The 13,662-nt window shown below is 44.2% G+C and overlaps 1 protein-coding gene across 2 annotated transcripts in view; it reads right to left on the bottom strand.

Annotated features, from left to right (window-relative positions):
- GNAL (G protein subunit alpha L) overlaps nucleotides 1-13,662 on the bottom strand; it is a 153,108-nt gene that overhangs the window by 43,817 nt on the left and 95,629 nt on the right. For both annotated transcript variants that reach the window (XM_030335654.1, XM_030335655.1), the window contains exon 5: nucleotides 277-374. In XM_030335654.1, coding sequence (XP_030191514.1) covers nucleotides 277-374 — 98 coding nt within the window. The remainder of the gene's footprint in view (nucleotides 1-276; nucleotides 375-13,662) is intronic.

Below are 13,662 nucleotides of genomic sequence, written 5' to 3'. Positions count from 1 at the left end.
ATTTATGGAAATACCTGTAATTTTATAGAAAGCAAAAAAATGAACAGAACTAAAAACACTGATCAGGGTAAAATGAATACACCTGCTTCTGATTCCTATTGGATTTTTAGTTTTCCATCCACCAAATGTGTGCCACTTTAAAAGCTGATTTCTGTAGTAAGATGTTAATGCTTTGTTCCTTGCACTGAAGAGACATCATCGACCCTGGGAGGGCAGCGAACCATGGGTGCAAGGGGAGCTTCAGACAGGCCAGGCCTTGATCAGAAGCTGACTTACTATTGTGCGCAGTCTATCAGCTGGTATTCGTTGGACCTCTCAAAGCACGCCTTCACGCCTTCATCGTCCCAAAGCTTCTTCACGTGATCAAAGAATTCCTAAAATCGGAAAAAGTTACAAAGAAGAAAGCACATGTGTTATCATCTTTTCAAAAGGTAAAAGTAAAAAGAAACTGCCAAAAAAATTTTTGCAGGTAGCGCATGAACGGTTTTCTTTGAGGGAGTCGATGTTACACGCCATATACACCACACAGGGCTTGCGATCAGCGTGACGAAAACACGCACCTCTGTGATCATCGCTCACATCAACAGGTCACACATTCTTGTTGTTCCAGGAAGTTCCCCCAAATGAAAATTACAAGTCAAAAGTAATTTTCTGGCATTCACCAACTATACATATGACAGCCATTTTAAGAATAATTTTAAGGTTTTTAGTACTCAGTCACCTGTCTAGTGGTAATGTCACCTCAGCAATGAAAAATCATGCCTAGGGGCGCCTGGGTGGCGCAGTCGGTTAAGGTCCGACTTCAGCCAGGTCACGATCTCGCGGTCCGTGAGTTCGAGCCCCACGTCGGGCTCTGGGCTGATGGCTCAGAGCCTGGAGCCTGTTTCCGATTCTGTGTCTCCCTCTCTCTCTGCCCCTCCCCCATTCATGCTCTGTCTGTCTCTGTCCCAAAAAATAAATAAACGTTGAAAAATCATGCCTATTACAATGATAAGTTTGTGTTAGCTGCTGAGCCATGATTAGGAATGGGCATGACTGAACAGATGGGTCAAATTCGGCCCAGAAGCATTAGGTACACCAGAAGGAAACCTTTAAAATTTCACTCTTCGGGGATGCTAATTCACCGCTTTTTGGCATTTTTTAAAACTGTGAGTTAAATGTTGAACTGTGATTTTGGTTCCCTCAAGCCCATATGAGCGCAAAGCTCAACTTCATCCATTACGGCAAGGAGCACCCTCCCTGAAAAGGAGGCCAAGAACTTTCCTTCTCTCGAAGTAAGAGGTGGCTTTATGAATTCTTATTTCCAAAATTACCCAAATTAAATTAGCAGTGCTATGGAACCAAATGACAACACATCAGCTGCTAAATATAAAAGAAGTTATGTAAAATTTCACAAACCCGTTCATTAGCATATTTATATCCCTTCCCACATCAGTCATCAGCCCTTCCCGGCAGCCCTAGGCAGCACCCAATTCCATCTCTGATCTGCACGAAAGGGTCTGGGGCTTCTGATGCCTTATGTTCACTGTGGCTGCCATGTTCTCTAAGAATCAGCATTGATTTTTTGGAGAAAAAAAAAATAAAGGGCTGGTTCTTTTGTTGGAGATTCACAATTCCATACAAGGGCGGATCCAAGTACTGTGGGGGCCTCTTTGAAAAAAGAAGAATAAAATCATGAGTACACAATTCAGTACAAAACCCTAGAAGGGGCAGTAGGACTGAGGGGCCCTGAGCTTAAGCTTCATGAGGTTCTGACTGCCCAGAATCAGGAACAATCTTTAAAGGTTTGCCACATCTTTACACGTGTCATCTGTCTGGCTGCCTGTTGTCATTAACAAATCCAAACTATCCACAGCTGACAACGAAGGGGAACTCCATATGAAGGAGAGATGCTGAACCTCTCAATTTTTATCTCCCTCGATTTGTGGTTCCTTCTGGTGTCTCCCACCACTGCTCTTGTCACTCCACTGATGAAGTTTTTATCAGTATCCTTAAAATTTTTTTTTCATTCTAAGAGCCATATGAAGACACACACACACACACACACACACACACACCCCAAATGAAAACTACTCTACTTGATATTGTCAAGACGGTCTGGTCGTGGAAGACAGTGATAACTCCTGTGTCATGGTGATATTCGGAGTTAAACCCCATCTCTCTCCCCCTCCTGCAAACCCCAAGTGCAACAGTCGCTTGAATAAAGTTCCTGACTGTCTTTATCAAGTGTCAGAATCATTTTCTTCTGTCAGCAGTCTGAGCTGAAGCCTCTGAGACAGAATTACAAAGCAGTGCTTGAATCACGAACCAAGATACAGGATTTCTGAGGTCCGTGTTCATAGCAGTAGCAGAACAGGAATCGCGGGCACTGTGGTTTTAAAGCAGATGATCTGGACAACACCAGATGAACACAAAAACAACAGTCTCTCTGTTTCAGCTTCCTAATTGGTGACCAAAGATGTCGGACTAGAACAGAGCTAGAGATCGACAGAGACCCTGGATTCTCCATGTTTACTTTTATTTTTTTTTAATGTTTGTCCATTTTTGAGAGACAGAGTGAGAGCAGGGGGAGGGGCAGACAGAGAGGGAGACACAGCAGGCTCCAGGCTCCGAGCTGTCAGCACAGAGCCCGACTCGGGGCTTGAACTCACCAACCACAAGACCGTGACCAGAGCTGAAGTCAGACACTTAACTAACTGAGCCACCCAGGCACCCCACTCCATGTTTACTTTTAAGGGGTTCTAAAAACCTCATGGAAAATTCCAGAGCCGCTACTGCTGTTGCTTCTGCCTTTTATTAGGGAAAATTTCAAACTTACAAAAGGAGAGAGAAGAATTCCCCAGGCCTCTCATTCCTCAGCCTCCACGTTTATCAACACATGGCCAATCCTCTCTCTCTCCCTTTTAATAACTCATGGCTTTTCCCCCACATTTCCTATTTTGCAGCACATCTCTTACATCTTATCATTTTATTTCAACATTGTTTCTAACAGATAAAGGCTCTTAAAAGTCATAGCCACAGTACCACTACCTCCATGAAAAATATCACAACAAATAAAGAAATGATTCCGTAACATCATTATTCAGTCAGCCAATTCAGCTTCTTCAGCTATATTTAAACAGTTGTCCAGAGCCAGGCTAGAATTTTCACGTGTTTGCTAAACCAACTGGGAAATAAATATGAGGAATAATTTTGGTATGCCTCCATTAGCAACTAAGGTGAATAGTATTAAATAAAAATAATTTCAGTGTCGTGCGTGTGGTGTGTATGTGTCTGAAAAAAGAAGGATGATTCACAGAGAAATGTAATTTGCTTTTGACAACTGAGAATATGTAGAAGTTGAGAGTATAAAAAGAAAATTCTTGGGGCACCTGGGTGGCTCAGTTGGCTGAGTGTTCGACTCTTGGTTTTGGCTCAGGTCATGATCTCACTGTCATGAGATCAAGCCCCCACGGGGGTGGGGGTGGGGGGGGTCTATGCTGACAGCATGGAGCCTGCTTGGGATTTTCTCTCTTTCTCTCTTCAAAAATAAACTTAAAAAAAGAAAATTACGGACATTTCTTAATTTTCTTCTGTATTACTGAACAAAAATTGCCTTGTGATCTTCATATATTTAGCAACTGAAATACACATTTATGTTATTCTTATTTAAAGGGATTTGACATAGCATAACCTATAAAGTTATCAAGTCACTGAGTTGTACAGCTGAAACTAATGTCACATTGTGTGTCAATGCTCTTCACATTTAAAAATAAAAAATAAAAAAATCCAAAGGGGTTTGAGTTGTGTTATAGAAACTAAAAACCAGGAGCGCCTGGGTGGCTTAGTCGGTTGAGCATCCGACTTCGGCGGCTCAGGTCATGATCTCCCGGTTTGTGAGTTCAAGCCCCGTGTCGGGCTCTGTGCTGACAGCTCAGAGCCTGGAGCCTGCTTCAGATTCTGTGTCCCGCTCTCTCTCCACCCCACCCCTGCTTGTACTCTGTCTCTCTCTTTCTTTTTTTTTTTTTAATTTTTTTTTTTCAACGTTTATTTTATTTTTGGGACAGAGAGAGACAGAGCATGAACGGGGGAGGGGCAGAGAGAGAGGGAGACACAGAACCGGAAACAGGCTCCAGGCTCTGAGCCATCAGCCCAGAGCCCGACGCGGGGCTCGAACTCACGGACCGCGAGATCGTGACCTGGCTGAAGTTGGACGCTTAACCGACTGCGCCACCCAGGCGCCCCTGTCTCTCTCTTTCAAAAATAAATAAACATTAAAAAAAAAATTAAAAAAAAGAAAGTAAAAATCATACACACACAGGTCTTGAAGGAGAGCTTTCACATGTGGCGTGGATGGAACCCCTCCCTGGGTTGAGTGTAAAGATGTTCTTCATGCTCATTACCTAATATCCCTTCTAAGACGACTACGGAAAATCTCTCTCCAATATTAGTATCGGGAATACTTTTTCTGCATCTCTCAAAGCCACTTTTTATATTTTATTATTAATTTTTAATCACAGGGACCCTCTGGCTCTTGGGCTGTTTTCATTTATGTCACTGAGTTGACTGCACGAAAGCGCTGAGGTCCTGTTCTGGGGTCGGTCTTCATGCGTGTCAAGTCATGATCTCATGGTTCTTGAGTTCGAGCCCTGAGCTGGGTTCTCTGCTGTCAGCACGGAGCCTCCGTGGGATGCTCTCTCCCCCTCTCTCTGCCCCCTCCTCTCTCTCAAGAATAAATAAAGATTTAAAAAAAGAGGTCATACCTAGTATTTACTGAGTGCCTTGTATGTTCTAGGCAGTATTCTACGAGCCTTATATACAAGGTCTCCAAGCCTCACGCTTTGGATTCTAACTCCACTTTCGGTTCTGCGTAACTTACTCTCCTGATCCTAACTTCCTTCTCCTGCGTTTTCACATATTTCATTACCTTGTATTACAACTTTGTAAGCAGCACTAAATCCTTTCTGGAACAAGCTGAAGCACAAACAAATGTTTGCTGGATCTTTCTATGGGAACACAGTGGGTAATGTCCACCACCACAATCGAACGGACCTTAGGAATAGGCAGTGGGAAGGTCAGAAGCCCTTTATTTACTGGGATTTTCTACAGCTCAAGTTGCGGTCTGATTCATTTAAAATACACACACTCAATTTTATCCCTTGGCTAACAGAAAGACTGAATAGGTTTTTGTCATTTGTTTTTTCAGCTATATCTGGTGGATATCATGCCTGCCGACACTATCGTTCTGTTATTCGTAATCTCTGTCCGTCCTCAAATCTAATTCAATACAGTATGTCTAAAATTCTATTGAGAAACAGCTTTTAGAAACTATGTTAAAAGAAAAGCCAAACATTAAATTACTAGCAGTCCCCTCATCCATGTCCTATGACCCACCCTGGGCAGCAATCTCAGCAGGTTACCACGTATGAAAAGAGGTCCCGCTGGGGCACCTGGGTGGCTCCGTCGGTTAAGCCTCTGACTTCTGCTCAAGTCATGATCTCATGGTTCATGAGTTCGAGCCCTGAGGTGGGCTCTCCGCTGTCAGCACGGAGCCTCCTTGGGATGCTCTCTCCCTCTCTCTCTGCCCCCTCCTCTCTCTCAAGAATAAATAAAGATTAAAAAAAAAGAGGTCATACCTAGTATTTACTGAGTGCCTTGTGTGTTCTAAGCAGTATTCTAAGGGCCTTATATACAAGCTCTCATCAGAGACACCCCTGCCATGTAGGTGATTCCATTCCCATTTACTGAGGACAGAATGAGTTGATTACGGATACTTGATACTTGCTCAAGCTCTCTTGGCTAGGAAGTGGTCGACCCTGGATTCCAAAGCCTGCTCTGAGGCCAGCTGGCTTCCTTCTCCTTTGCTGGAATGGCTGCTCCCAGTGAGGGCAAACGCAAATGTACAACGTACCCCACACTCGTCTATTTTTTTCTCCTTTAGGACAGCCTACTTTAACTATTCTTAGAATCATTTTTAACAGCTTTTGAGGTATACTATACATACTACAAAATTCACCCATTTACTTAACAAAGTCGTGCAACCACCAACGCAATCAAGTTTTAGAACGCCTCCATCATCTCCTCACCCCTCTCTGGTGCCAAGCTCCGCCCCAACCCCGGGTCTCAGACACCGTTCATCTACTTCTGTCTCCACAGCTTTACCTTTTCTAGAAATTTCATATAGATGCAATCACCTTGTCTTTTTGTGTCTGGTTTCTTTGACTCAGCATGATTATTTTCGAGATTCACCCATTTTGTTATGTATATTTTAGCAGTCTGTTCCTTCTTAAAAATTGCTGAGTTCTACGCCAGTGTATGAATATACCATGTTTTGTTTATTCATTCACCAGTTGATGGTCATTTGGGTTATTTCCAGCTCTTGACTGTTATGAATAGTGCCATTAGGAATATCTGTGTACCAGACTGGGTTGATAGCCAGAGTGGAATTGCTGGATTATATGGTAGGTGTTTAACTTAAAAATTTTTTGTTAATGTTTATTTATTTTTGAGAGAGAGAGGGGGAGAGACAGACTGTGAGTGGGGGAGGGGCAGAGAGAGAGGGAGGCACAGAATCTGAAGCAGACTCCAGGCTCTGAGCTGTCAGCACAGAGCTCAACGCAGGGTTCAAACTCACGAACTGCACCAAAGTCAGATGTCCAACCGACTGAGCCACCCAGGTGCCCCGGTAGGTGTTTAACTTTAAGAAACTGATGCACTGGAACACCGGATGGCTCAGTCGGTTAAGTGTCTGACTCTTGATTTCGGCTCAGGTCATGATCTCACAGTCGTGAGATCCACGTGGGGCTCTGCACTGGGCCACAGAGCCTGCTTAAGATTCTCTCTCTCCCTCTGCTCTTCCCCCAGTTGCATGTGTGCTGTCTTTCAAAAACAAAACAAAACCAAAAAAAACCCCAACAGCATCCCCCCCAACCTGCTGCATTGTTTTCCAAAGTGGCTATTCCATTTTACATTGTCAAGAGGTCAGTGTCTAGGGGTTCTAGTTTCGCCACACGGTCTCCCATGCTTGCTTCTGTCAGTCTTTTTAATTTGAATTACTCTGGTGAGTGTGCAATGGCATCTAATTGTGGCTTCAGTTTGCATTTCCCTGACGACCAATGAGTTTGAGCATCTTTTCATGTGATTGCTAGCAACTTGCGTATCTTCTTTTTGAGTGTCTGTTCAAATATTTTGCCCACTTAAAAAAAAAACTGGGTTGTATGCCTTCTTAGTATGGAGTTTTATTTCTTTTACAAGAATAAGGGATTTAAAAAATTGTCTGGATTTAAGTCTTTTGTCAGCTCTAGGTTTTGCAAATATTTCCTCCTAAAGTGGAACTTGCATTTTCATTTTCTAAAGTGTCTTTTGATGAGCAAAGTTTTAAATTTTCTGATGCCCAGTGAATCAATTTTATCCTTTTAGCATTTATGCTTTTTTTGTGTGTTCTAAGAAATCTTTTCCTAACCCAATGTAAAAAAAAAAAATATATATATATATATATATACACACATATATATATTTCCCCCAAGTTTTCTTCTGTAAGTTTTAGAGTCATAGTTCTTACGTTTAGGTCTATGATTCATTTGAGTTAATTTTTGAGTATGGTGTGAGGAAAGGGTCAAGTTTCATTTTTTTTCCATATGGGTATCCAGCTTCCCCAGCATATTTATTGCAAAGAACCTTCCCCACTGACTTACTTTGGTACCTTTGTTGAGATAGACTATATACATGTGGGTCTATTCCTGGACTCTCAGTTCTGTATCACACTGAACTGTATGCCCCTTCTTTCGCCAACAATACACTGTCTCGATTGCTGCAACATGTAGTAAGTCTTAAAATTAGTAGTGTGAACTCCTCTAGCTTCGCTTTTCTTTTTCAACATCATTTTGGCTGTTCTAGGTCTTTTGAATTTCCACATACATTTTAGAATTAGCTTGTCAATTTCTATAAAAATCCTGCTGGTATTTTGATTGAGATTGCATTGAATATATAGTTCACTTAAGGGAGAAGTGTTCTAATCCATGAATATGATGTGTTTATTTATGTCTTAATTAAATTGTTTTGTAATTTACTGGGTATAGAGCTTTCATATCATTTGTTAAATTTTTTCCTCTATAGATTTCTTGGATGTTATTTAAAAAATTTTTGTTAACATTTATTCATTTTTGAGAGATAGAGAGAGACAGAGCATGAGCATGGGAGGGGCAGAGAGAGGGAGACACAGAATCTGAAGCAGGCTCCAGGGTCTGAGCTCAGCACAGAGCCTGACACGGGGCTTGAACTCATGAACTGAGAGATCATGACCTGAGACAAAGTCGGACGCTCAACTGATTGAGCCACCCAGGTGCCCCACTTGGATGTTATTTTAAATGTACAGGTTTTTAAAATTTCATTTTTGGATTTCTTTTTCATTGCTAGTATGTAGAAATACAATTGGTTTCTGTATATGATCTTATAGCCTGCAACCTTGTTAATCTCACCTGTAAGTTCTAGGCGCTTTAAAGTGCAGCTGTGTATAGAAACAGCCGTATGGCTCTGGTCTCTCCTCTCTCTTCCTAAAGTGTGACCCGTTAGGCAGAATCATACCCTGGAGCAGAATCAGAATTCTCTGTGGTTCCAAGTACAGAGCGCTGAGCCTAGGGGACTTCACTCCCTGCTGTGGCCATGTTTCATGGCTTTTGCTGCTCTTAAACACTTTTTTTTTTTTTTTTTTAAGATACGCTAAGGGGCGCTTGGGTGGCTCAGTTGTTAAGCGTCTGACTTTGGCTCAGGTCATGATCTCGCGGTTTGTGAGTTCAAGCCCCACGTTGGGCTCTGTGCTGACAGCTCAAAGCCTTGAGCCTGCTTCAAATTCTGTGCTTCCTTCTCTCTCTGCTCCCCGCTCCCTGCTCACACTCTGTCTCTTTCTAAAATAAATAAACATTAAAAAAGTTTTTAAAAAAGATACACTAAGATTTGTCTAGGGATTTTACTTTTATTTCCAAATTATAACCTCACAAAACAACTGCGGTAAGTATAAAGTTTTAGTTAATCAGATCCACGAACCACAGCAGAGAATTAAATAAATCGACCTCATAGTGATGAGAACATAATATTCCTCAAGTATTTCTTTCTCCACAAACTTAATTTTTGAGCTTTTGATTTCCCCTTCACAACACTCCCACTCTTATACCTAAGAGTCTCTCTGTAAAATCCTAATTCTCTGAGAAAATTGTGCACTTGGAGAATGTCTAAGAGACTCATCAGAGAAACTTATTTGTGTGGGAACAGAAATAAAATAATTAGGTATTTTCATTAGGGATAAAAGACTCAAAGAATCACGACTTTAGTCACTGCTTCCAGACAATTCTCTATCAAGTTTTCTGACACAAGTTCTCGTTGGAACATAATTACATAACCCTTTAAGGTATTATTCTTGGTCTTCTTAGTCACTCTGAATTCTTTGTTTTTTGTGCTGAGAAGCAACATGAAAGGAGGACCCCTCCTCTTTGGGAAGAAAGTGAGATTTAAAGTAAATGTCTTTAAAAGTGCGTTTGCTCTATTTCTGCTGGCAACAATTATAGAATTAGCTACACATTTCTTTGAGAAAGTTTTAGTGTAAAACATACTAACGGTATCTAATAAGGAATCAGAAAATACTCATGGTTTGAGCATGGATTTTTGTACTGGAGTGCCTGGGATCAAATCCCAGCGACTGAGACTCAGTTTCCTTTTCTGCTCCACAGGATACAACAGTTCTTCTAGGCAGAGGTTGGCTGGGACAGGTCAGTATCTGGGGAACAGGAGGTGCACGTGTGAGGGGTGAGGGCAGGAAGGAGACGAAGTAAGGTGGCTGGAAAGACAAAACGAGACGTGGGATGGGGTGACGTGGGGGAGCCAATTCTGACTCAAGACAGCCAAGAGAGTGATGACCAACAGCGTGAGGTGCCGGTGAATGGTGAGGGTCCGGGAGAGTCCTTTGACACAGGACAGCACAGAACACAGCGCAGTGTTTCTGTAAGAATGGGGCAAGAGCCGTCAGATTCCAACAGGCCGAGAGGGAAACACACGGCGAGGAAACAGAAGTCACGGGTAGGCTCCAGAATGGAGTTCTAGAAACATCTACCACACACTTGCTGGTACAAGGCATTACACCAGGCGCTGGTGTGGGAAAGAGAGGGCTTGGGATTTCAGAACGTAAGGAGAGGGATGAGCTGGGTCACCAGCACAAGGCAGGTGATGGTGCGGCTGTGCAAAGAACCAAGAGCAGTGCTTAACTTCCCACCCAGTGCTTCTGATCCTGGATTTACCCCAGACTTGCAGACCCTTCCAGAAAGCCCTCCCCCCCCCCCCCCCCCCAGCCAATGTGGCTTGTCCAGATTTACCCATTTAACAGCTGGGGAGGGAATGAAGCTGGCTGAATACTGTGTAAGATTACTAGAAGGAAGGAAAGAAAAGGGTGCAGGATATTTACATAAGAATGTGTGCTACAACTTGGGAAATGTGCCTTCATGGCCTTGTGCTGCAAACTGAGCTTCCGAGTCCTTTGCACAGGGGTAGGGTGCCTGCCAGTGACCTCAAGGACCAACAGCTCTCCCCCGCAACAGAAACAGGGTGCAGCCAGGAGCTGCCATGGGGGCAGCTATGTGTGTACCCGGACCCTAAAGTTAGCTGACGGTGTCCTGAGTGGGCAAGAACACAATCACGCGGGGTTTTATCATGGGAAACGTGGGGCCCCGCAGCTCTGCTGGGTGGACCAGTCAGAGCGCTCTCTGGGAGGTGACAAACAGCCACCAGAAACTTCGGGACCTCGCACTACATTGGAGGCACTGGTGATTCAAATTTCTACGTAGATATAAAAGAAGGTATTTCAAAGGCAACCACGGAGCTCCTTGGCGATTCTGCAGCAGCTGCCAATCTGACGACAGACAACCGACATAAAAGGGAAGGAAAACTGTCCCCAAGCCCCAAACACCGTGCGTGTTTGTGCAAGATCGTCTTTCGGATTTCTTCCATTTCGGGGACTCTATGATTTTAAGTGTTGTGTTTTTCCTCTTTCTTTTTATTTCTTATGCACCAGTTTTACTGGGATGTAATTCACACATCATACAATTCACCCATTTAAAGTGTACAATTCAATGGTTTTCAGTATACTTGTAGAGTTGTGCAGCCATCTCGACAATTGCTTTTGGAACGTGACCTCTCCCCACCCCCCGAAGTCCTGTACTGTCAGCAGTCACCCCCCACGTTCCTCCCCCCCAGCCTGTGGCAATCACTGATCTACTTTCTCTCTCCTCGGAGCTGCCTATTCTGGACATTTCATATACGTGGACTCGTAGAACACATGGGTCTTTTGTGTCCGGCTTCTTTCCCCCAGCATGTTTCCAGGTTCATTCATATTACAGTACGGATCAGTGCTCCATTCCCTTTTATTGCCAAACAATATCCCATTGTGTGATGGATCACATCTTGTTCATCCATTCATCATCTGGTGGACATTTGAGTTGTTTGCACTTTTTGGCTACCGTGAACAATGCCGCCACGAACATCTGTGTGCGAGTGTTTGTGTGGATGCATGTTTTTAATTCTCTTGGGCACACACCTAGCAGTGGGCCTCCTTTCTTTCCCCAGGGAAACATCTGGAACCATTTACAAGCATTACTAATTGGAATTTCTAATTGCACGTGTTTAATTCATCTCAGCATTTGATGACCAAACAGTTATGTGTCCTAACGGAGGCTGACAGTGTGGTAGATGTTACAAGACGGTCAACCTCATCTAGCTTCTGAATGTACTTCAGGTTTAATGTGAACACAGACGGGGGTGCCTGGGTGGTTCAGTTGGTTAGGTGTCCGACTCAGGCTCAGGTCATGATCTCTCGGTTCGTGAGTTCGTGAGTTCAGGCCCCGCGTCGGGCTCTGTGCCGAAAGCTCGGAGCCTGGAGCCTGCTTCGGATTCTGTGTCTCCCTTTGTCTCTGCCCCCTCCCCCACTCACTGTCTGTCTCTCGCTCTCAAAAAATAAATAATGAACGTCAAACAGATTTAACTTTGAACGCAGACAGACCTGGCCTTCTTGAGCTCCTGACAATTGCAGAATAAAAAGACTCGAAGATGACCTGAGGCCCCGGCTCCTCCCGCCTGGGCCCCACATCTGTGTTCTGCTGCAGCGGCTGGCAGTCATCTCCTGAGCTCACTTGGGGCCGTGCCCCGGGGAAACAGGAGGCACCAGGGAAGGGCAGAGCCGGTTCTATTCCTTTGGAGCTTACAGTGACCAAGTGAGTGTTTGGAAGGAGAGTTGTGTGGGGCGGAGGGAGTGATTATTCCTTCCACACCCTCCACTGTGGACTCAAACAATAGGTGTTATTCATCCATAGGTGTGATTCGGCCAATGTTATCGAGGGCCCGGAATGGGTAAGCTTTGTGAGGGGCAAGAACAAAAGACAAAGTTTAAAAAAAAAAGGAATGAAAAGCGCCTGGCAGGCAAGAAAGGGGGATTTCTTGTGCAGGTGAGGATTAAGCTCGTGACCTCCCAGCTGTGCTGGGTTCAGTGGTCAATTCTCAGTCCCCTCTTACCTGGCCTATCATAAGAAGCATCCAACACAGCTGACCACAGTCTCTGTACTCCTGGCTTCCAAGACATCTCCCTCTCTCCTGACTTTCCTCCGACCCCATGGGCAGTCTTGCTTGGTGTTCTTTGCTTGGTCCTTCTCTCTTCCCAGCCTCCTACCACTGGATGGACTCACGGATCCTCCTGGGTCGTCTTCTCTGGCTAAACTCACTTCCTCGGTGAGTTCCTCCATCCTGAGACTTACATACCATGAACATGCTTGTGACTTTCACACTGACGTCTCCAGGTGAACTCTCCTCTGAACTCTGCACTTGTGCATCCATTGCCTGCTTGACATCAACACCTGAATTCTAATAGGCGACTGCAACTCAGGAAGTCCAGAACAGGATGCCTAATTATCCCCCTAAAACTTGCCCCACTTTAAGTCTTCCCCTGTCGCTGGCAATGCCACAATTTAGTTGCGCAGGCCCAACCCCCGGAGTCATCCTTGACCCCTTTCTCTCACACCCGACATGTGATCCTCAAGGAAATCCTGTCGGCTGTACCTTCAGAATACACCCAGATTCTGATCACATCTTGGGCCTGTGCTGCTGCATTCCTGAAGGCAGGTGTCACCCGGGACAGGAAGGTATTGCCACTGAACCCCACCTGACTTGTTTCCACCCTTTCTTACCAGTCTCTTCAACTCCGGAGCCGTGGAGTTTTTGAGAACGTAAGTCTGATAACATTACAACTGGGTTCAAAACGATCCCATGCTAACAGCCCAGTCTCCACAGATGGGTGCACAGATGGACAAAATGTGGTATACACATACAATGAAATCATTCAGTCTTAAGAAGGAAGGAAATTTTGCAATATGCTACAACATGGGTGAACCTTGAGGATATTAGCCTCAGTGAAGTAGGCCAAACACGAAAGGACACACACCGCACGATTCCACCTATATGGCGTACCTACAGTAGTGGAATTCACAGAGAAGAAAGTGGAATGATGGTTGCGAGGGGGTGGGGTGCGGGGAACGAGGAGTTTGTGCTTAATGGGAACAGAGTTTCAATTTGGGAGGATGAAAAGGTTCTGGTACGGATGGTGGTGATGGCTGCAGAATAACATGAACATACTTAATGCAACAGAAATCATAC

Source organism: Lynx canadensis, chromosome D3 (genome assembly GCF_007474595.2).
Source record: "Lynx canadensis isolate LIC74 chromosome D3, mLynCan4.pri.v2, whole genome shotgun sequence".
NCBI lineage: Eukaryota > Metazoa > Chordata > Mammalia > Carnivora > Felidae > Lynx > Lynx canadensis.
The sequence above is the reverse complement of the archived record's forward strand: the minus strand, read 5'-3'. Positions and strand labels throughout refer to the sequence as shown.